The sequence below is a fragment of the Erythrolamprus reginae genome, chromosome 2 (genome assembly GCF_031021105.1).
Source record: "Erythrolamprus reginae isolate rEryReg1 chromosome 2, rEryReg1.hap1, whole genome shotgun sequence".
In the NCBI taxonomy this organism is placed as follows: domain Eukaryota; kingdom Metazoa; phylum Chordata; class Lepidosauria; order Squamata; family Dipsadidae; genus Erythrolamprus; species Erythrolamprus reginae.
Window position 1 is genome coordinate 29,722,128 of NC_091951.1, and position 7,056 is coordinate 29,729,183.

Consider the following 7,056-nt stretch of genomic DNA (forward strand, 5'->3'; position numbering starts at 1 on the left):
TTCTCTCCTAGTTTAGTTTCCATCCATTGCTTCTTGTTCTATGCTCAGGTTCTTTGGAGAATAATTTGACTCCCTCTTCTTTGTGGCAACCCCTGAGATATTGGAACACTGCTATCATCTCCCCTAGTCCTTCTTTTCATTAAACTAAACACACCCAGTTCAACAAACCGTTTCTTCATGTTTTAGCCCCCAGTCCCCTAAACATCTTTGTTGCTTTCTCTGCACATTCTAGTGTCTCAATATCCTTTTTACATGGTGGCAACCAAAACTGAATGCAGTATTCCACGTGTGGCCTTACAAAGGCATAAAGAGGTGTTGACACTTCATGTGATTTTCATTCTATCCTTTTCGTAATGTAGTCTAGAACCGTATTGGCTTTTTGGGCAGCTGCTGCACACTCCTGGCTCCTATTTAAATGGTTCCCCAGGAGCAGGAGAGCACCTCAGATTGCCTTGGGCTTCTTTTGGCTATCCTCCTGCAGGAGACTAGGGATAGAGTGCACCCTCGGAACAGAGATTCTTAAAATTATTTTTTCCTTTCACAACCAGCTCAGGGGGCCTAGAAGCGTCATTGGGCATAGAAAGCCCATGCGCATAAGGCCGTTGTCGGTACTCGCGAGTCGAAGGGAGGTGGGGTTTCTAGGAAAAAGTGGCCAGTGGGATAAAAGGGGAGGTGCCTGTCGCGCTCTTCCAGTCTAGGAAAGAGCACTCGTTGGTTCAGCCGCTTCAAGTATTGGAGGGAAGTTCTGGCGGAGCGATTTGAAGCTGCTCTTTCCAGTCGCAGAAATTCTTGATCAGCCCCGTTTCTCCCTTTTCCTCGAAACCTGGGCAGTCGGGCCCACGCGGACTCTTTTGGCCTTGTTTCGGCCCCACTCGAGCAGGAAAGCCGTCTAGGCCCCGGGGTCTCCAGCGATGGAGGGCGCTTCGTTGAGCCTGGAGATCCATCGGCGTCGCTTCCGCGGTCTCGATGGCTGCCGCCAGGAGGCCGAGAAGCCCCGGGAGCTTTGCAGTCGCCTGCACCGGCTGTGCCGTCAGTGGCTGCGGCCGGAGAGGAGCAGCAAAGGGGAGATGCTGGACCGGGTGGTGCTGGAGCAGCTGCTGGCCCTGCTGCCCCCGGAGATGGCGGGCTGGGTGAGGGAGTGCGGAGCCGAGAGCTGTTCCCAGGCGGTGGCCCTGGCCGAAGGCTTCCTGCTCAGCCGAGCCCAGAGGAAAGAGCCGCAGGAGGGGCAGGTGAGCTCGGGGTGGGGAGGGGAGAACCGGGGGGTCGCTCGGGGTCTGCAGTGAACTGCTAATAGCAAGAAGAGATTGAAGGCTGTCGATCTTGAGCCGGTCAGGATCAAACTGCAGAACTGTTTTCGCTGGCCGGTCAACGGAATTAGCCCCCTGACTGCCTGAATTGGGAGATCTAACTTCTTCTCTGAATCTTTTTATTTCTTGAAATAGTTCTTTCCTCCTAGAGATAATTCTGAGAGAGAAGGGAATTGAACCCTGTTTCCACCACCCAAACTCCTGAGAAATATAACAGGGTCTTTGATTTGAGGAAGTGGTCACAATTTCATCTCCAACATCTCTTCCCCCCCCCCCCCCCCTCGGCTGCAGGAATGAATTGGGTCCTTTTTTCCAATTCAGCTGATGACATTGGAATGATTAATTGTCAATTCTATATCTGACTTTATTACCTAAAATTTTACATTGTAACCTGAAGGTGTTTTTCAGTCATTTCATAGAATATTGTTTTCTAAAGTGAATGAAGCAGTTGTGTCTCTCTGAATAGTTCTTCCTTACAGGAATACTTGTGATTTCCTTAACAATTCTGTTAGTTATTGAAACAGGGCTCCTTAAGTCCAATACCTATCTGAAATGACGAGCATTTGCCCAGAACTAGAAGCCACATGGAGAGCAGAATACCCAAGCTCTTTTACTTTTATTTGGGTTGTGGAAATACAGGTACAGAGGCAAAAAGTAAGGCAAGCGAACTAATAAGGTTCTGGTTTTTGAAAGCAGATCATAAACCAGACTCTTCTGTCAGGTGCAGGAGCCATTCATGAGGGAGATTCCTGCAGAGCTCCAGCAAAGAGCAGAGCCCTCCAGCCCTTCTCAGGAGCTGTTTTATAGGAGGATCCAACTGGGGCCTCCTTGCCAGGTAAGTGCAAATTCCTTTCTAGGCTGCAGTAAAAGGGTGGGTAGAGGGGTCTCGCAGTGGCTGATGAGAGAATCTGGTAAGTTGTAAGGAGTGGCCCATGGGATGCGAACAAGGAGTCTTAAAAAGCAAGGAGAGGCAGCAGCAGCCCTTTTCTATCCCGTCCCCACCTCGACTCATTTGCAGATGACCACTTTTCAAGGTAACAGAGGTTGACACACAACCCTTTCTCCACCCCGGGCTATAGATAAATGGATGGATGGATGGATGGATGGATGGATAGATGATGGATGGATGGGTGGATAGCTAGCTAGCTAGCTAGCTAGCTAGATAGATAGATAGATAGATAGATAGATAGATAGATAGATAGATGATGGACAGATAGATAGGTTGATTGATTGATTGATGGATAAGATAGATGATGGATAGATACCTAGATATATGATAGATAGATGGATAGATTAGATAGATGGATGGATAGATAGATGGATAGATAGATTGATTGATGGGTAGATAGTTAATGGATAGATAGAGGGATGGATGGATGTATTAGTAAGATAGATAGACAGAGAGATAGATAGATAAATAGATAGAAAGATATAGATAGATGGATAGATGGATGATGGATGGATGATGGATAGATAGAAGGGCGTGGAGAACTCGGAGCGGTTTCCCCCGGACAGAGAAGCCGTGCAGGGTCACTGGGGCTGCCGAGGATCAAGCACAGGGAGGATAAGCGGCGGCCGAATTACGACTCCGGGCTGCTACTTCAAATGGCCCCTGCTTCTTTCGGGGAGACAAAAGGGAGCGCGTGGCTGTCCCCGCGTGCTCCAGAGGAGGGGGAGGAAAATTGGCATCTTTTTAAGGGAGCCTTGTCTGAAGCCAAAGTGCCAGGATTCTCCCTTGCCGCCATCTCCGAAACCTTTCAAGGAGGATGGAAGCCCCGTTGGTTGACAAGTCGCCAGTGGTCTTTCATTCCTCGGTGTGTTGAAGATTGTTCTTGAGTTGTAAACAAGAGAACATTTGTAGACTTAAATGTATTAGACAATTTGAAATTTAGAAATTATTTAAAAATTGTTTGGTGAAAAGAGTTTAATACAGTACTTCATATTTTTTGGGAAGAGTGCTAAGAACTAGTTAGGTATGAATCCCATGAAGATAAAACAATAAGTGATTTTTAAATAGCTACAGCGGTAAGACTGTTAGATCAGTGAATTGGGATTTTTGGGTTCATTGCCAACATTTTAAAATAGGCTAACAAAAATTCTTGCCATTGCTGTGTTGCCATTCTACAGCCTGGATGCATCTAAGCCATGATTTGGGGAGCTACGGCTTCCCAGCCCCAAGACTATGTGGGAATGCAGGTATAAGTCCGCTTATGGCAAGAAAATATTTGTTTAGTTCCGTGTGAACCCATTTTGTGCAGTAAGAGAGAAAACGTCCAAGTCTTTCCTGGTAATGTCTTTCAAAGAACATTTTCTTTCTCTATCAGGGATCTGGTTCATTTGAGGAGGAGACTGTGGACTTCACACTGGAAGAGTGGGAGCTTCTAGATTCTGATCAGAAGACCTTGTGCAGTGATGTCACGTGGGGAGTTTTGAAGAATATCGGTAAGTCCAGGCTTTTCCCTGGCTTCCATTCATTGGAGGAGTTCTTTTTCCGTGGAGGATGGCTAGCTATTTATCCTCAGATGCTTAAGGTGATCATCCCTCCTTAAGGCTTTGTCAGAAATAGTCACTGTAGACTCGTAAAAAGTCTTAGATATTTATGGCAGGGGCTGAAAATATTGACAAATCAGTACCAAAGCTTTAATATATTTCTTGGCTGAAAAATTGTGTGTCATCAGAATGTGCTAGATAATGATTTGTAGCTTTCATATCCTAGCTAGACACATAACTGGTTACCTGGAACACATTTATTTATTCCTTTCCCTTCCTTCCTTCCTTCCTTCCTTCCTTCCTTCCCTTCTTTACTTACTTACTTACTTACTTAAATTTCTATGCCCCCCTTCTCGAGGCCAATTGATGCCGTGTTTGTGAGAGGGGGCGGGATCATCACCATTGTAATTGTAACAGAAATACTTCTTTGCTTTTTCCAAGGAGATGACGGACTGGAAACTAAAAATAGCAAGCAAGCAAGATTAAAGACAGAGACGTGTGAAGTTGAAGAAGTGATATTTGGGAATATCAAGAAAGGAAATCTTAATCATCACAAAAGGATCCACACTGGGGAGAGGCTACATAAATGCATGGAATGTGGGAAAAGCTTTACACAAAAGTGGTACCTTACTTCACATAACAAAATCCACACAGGGGAGAGACCATATAAATGCTTGGAGTGTGGAAAAAGCTTTGCAACGAAAGGACAACTTAATTGCCATGAAAGGATACATACTGGAGAGAAACCATATAAATGCCTCCAATGTGGAAAGACCTTTAGCCACAAAAGAAATCTTAATGATCACAAAAGGATCCACACAGGGGAGAGACCATATACATGCATGGACTGTGGAAAAAGCTTTACAACGAAAGGACAACTTAATCGCCATGAAAGGATACATACTGGAGAGAAACCATATAAATGCCTCCAATGTGGAAAGACCTTTAGCCAGAAAGGACATCTTAATGTTCACAAAAGGATCCACACTGGGGAGAGGCCACATAAATGCAAAGAATTTGAAAATAGTCTCATTACCAACGCTCATCTTATTTACCACCAGACTAGCCACACTGTAGAGAAACAATGCCTCAAATGTGAAAAGACCTTTAGCCGGAAAGGAACTCTTAATGTTCACAAAAGGATCGACACAGGGTAGAGGCCACATAAATGCAAAGAATGTGGAAAGAGTTTCATTACCAATGCTCAGGTTATTTCCCACCACATGATACACTCAGGACAGAGAGGCCATATAAATGCATGAAATGTGGAATAACCTTTTTAAGGAAAAGACATCTTAATCAACATGAAAGGATACACACAGGGGAACAACCATATAAGGTCTCAGAAAAGGTCTTGGCTGTCAGGAACTAGGGGAAGAGTCTTTTCTGTGGGAGCCCCGACCCTCTGGGATCAGCTCCCCCCGGAGATTCGCACTGCCCCCACTGTCCTCTCCTTCTGAAAGAGTTTAAAAACTGATCTTTGCCGCCAGGCTTGGGGCTTTTAGATCTTCTCCCTGACCAATGAATGTTTTAAGTATGATTGTTGAATGATTGGTTTGATAAGTTTTCTTTTTAATTGAATTTAATGGTTGTTTTTGAATGTACTATTAATTGTATTCATATTATTGTTCTGGTTTTGTACATGGTGTGAGCCGCCCCGAGTCCTCAAAGAGGGGCGGCATACAAATCGAAATAAATAAATATAAATTCATGGAATGTGGAAACTCCTATGTGCGAAAAGGTCACCTTAATCGTTATCAAATAATACACACTGGAGAGAAACCATGTAAATGAATGGAATGTGGAAAGACCTGCAGACGATAAGGACATTCTAATCTTCATGGAAGGATCTCCTTTAAAATTTCCATTGTTGGCAGTTTCACAACTGGAGGCAAGTTGTTCCACTTATTAATTCCACCTTAGTTCTAAGTTGCTTCTCTCTTAGTTTAGTTTCTATCCATTGCTTCTTGTTTTATGCTCAGGTGCTTTGGAGAATAATTTGACTCCCACTTCTTTGTGGCAACCCCTGAGATATTGGAACACTGCTATCATCTCCCCTAGTCCTTCTTTTCTTAATCGTCAAATAAGTGTATATATATATATATATATTCATAGAATGTGGAAATCCCTATGCGCGAAAAGGGCACCTTAATCGTTATGAAATAATACACACTGGAGAGAAACCATGTAAATGAATGGAATGCGGAAAGACCTGCACATGAAAAGGACATCTTAATCTTCCTGGAAAGATCTCCTTAAAAATTTCCATTGTTGGAAGTTACAAAACTGGAGGCAAATTGTTCCACTTATTAATTGTTCTGTCAGAAAATTCCTCCTTAGTCCTAAGTTGCTTCTCTCCTTGTTTAGTTTCCATACATTGCTTCTTGTTCTATGCTCAGGTTCTTTGGAGAATAATTTGACTCCCTCTTCTTTGTGGCAACCCCTGAAATATTGGAACACTGCTATCATCTCCCTAGTCTTTCTTTTCATTAAACTAGACCCACCCGGCTCCTGCAACCGTTTCTTCATGTTTTAGCCCACAGTCCCCTAATCATCTTTGTTGCTTTTCTCTGCACTCTTTCTAGAGTCTCAATATCTGTTTTACAACGTGGCGACCAAAACTGAATGCAGTATTCCAAGCGTGGCCTTACCAAGGCATTATAAGGAGGCATTAACACCATGTGATTTTCATTCTATCCATTTGGTAATGCAGCCTAGAACCGTATTGGCTTTTTGAGCAGCTGCTGTACACTCCTGGCTCATATTTAAATGGTTCCCCAGGAGGGAGGTAGCCCCTCAGATTGCCTTGGGCTTCTTTTGGCCATCCTGCAGCAGGAGACCTAATGGAGGCCTAGAGATTTCCAGGGATAGAGGGCGCCCCCGAACCGGAGGTTTAACTCAGATATTTCTGGGGTTGCTATTGTTGCCATTTCCCCCCTTGTGGAGCTTGGCTGCAACCTGCACTGAGTATGTGATCAGTGGCTGCAGCCACAAAGAAGCAGCAGACGAGATGCTGGAGAAACTGCTGGCACCAGAAATGGAGGGTGGATGGGGGACTTATTCCATCTCCTTATGGATTCTGCATTTGCTGTCTGGTCAGATTAGGCAATAATATCTCAACCCTTATTCTTAACATTACTACACCATAGGGTTGTGTGTTGAGTCCTTTACTCCATATGCTTTATGTGAATGACTGCATTCCAACTCACGCTAGTAACACTATCACTACTTTTTCAGGCTATACAAGAGTGGTGGGACT

At 44.3% G+C, this 7,056-nt stretch overlaps 1 protein-coding gene across 1 annotated transcript; it reads left to right on the forward strand.

Annotated features, from left to right (window-relative positions):
- Positions 1–709: 709 nt before the first annotated feature.
- On the forward strand, positions 710–5,508 carry LOC139163126 (zinc finger and SCAN domain-containing protein 31-like). The gene is made up of 4 exons (XM_070744092.1): positions 710–1,229; positions 2,029–2,142; positions 3,632–3,749; positions 4,239–5,508. The coding sequence occupies exons 1-4, from the start codon at positions 912–914 to the stop codon at positions 4,952–4,954; spliced, it is 1,266 nt and encodes a 421-aa protein (XP_070600193.1). The 5' UTR covers positions 710–911; the 3' UTR covers positions 4,955–5,508.
- Positions 5,509–7,056: the final 1,548 nt, after the last annotated feature.

What these genes read in the sequence shown, in the direction of transcription:
- LOC139163126 (XM_070744092.1), top strand. Translation starts at nt 912, where the DNA reads ATGGAGGGCGCTTCGTTGAGCCTGGAGATCCATCGGCGTCGCTTCCGC. An exon ending in AACTGGGGCCTCCTTGCCAG is followed by an intron (nt 2,143 to 3,631) that starts GTAAGTGCAAAT and finishes TTTCTCTATCAG; the next exon opens with GGATCTGGTTCATTTGAGGA. An exon ending in GGGAGTTTTGAAGAATATCG is followed by an intron (nt 3,750 to 4,238) that starts GTAAGTCCAGGC and finishes GCTTTTTCCAAG; the next exon opens with GAGATGACGGACTGGAAACT.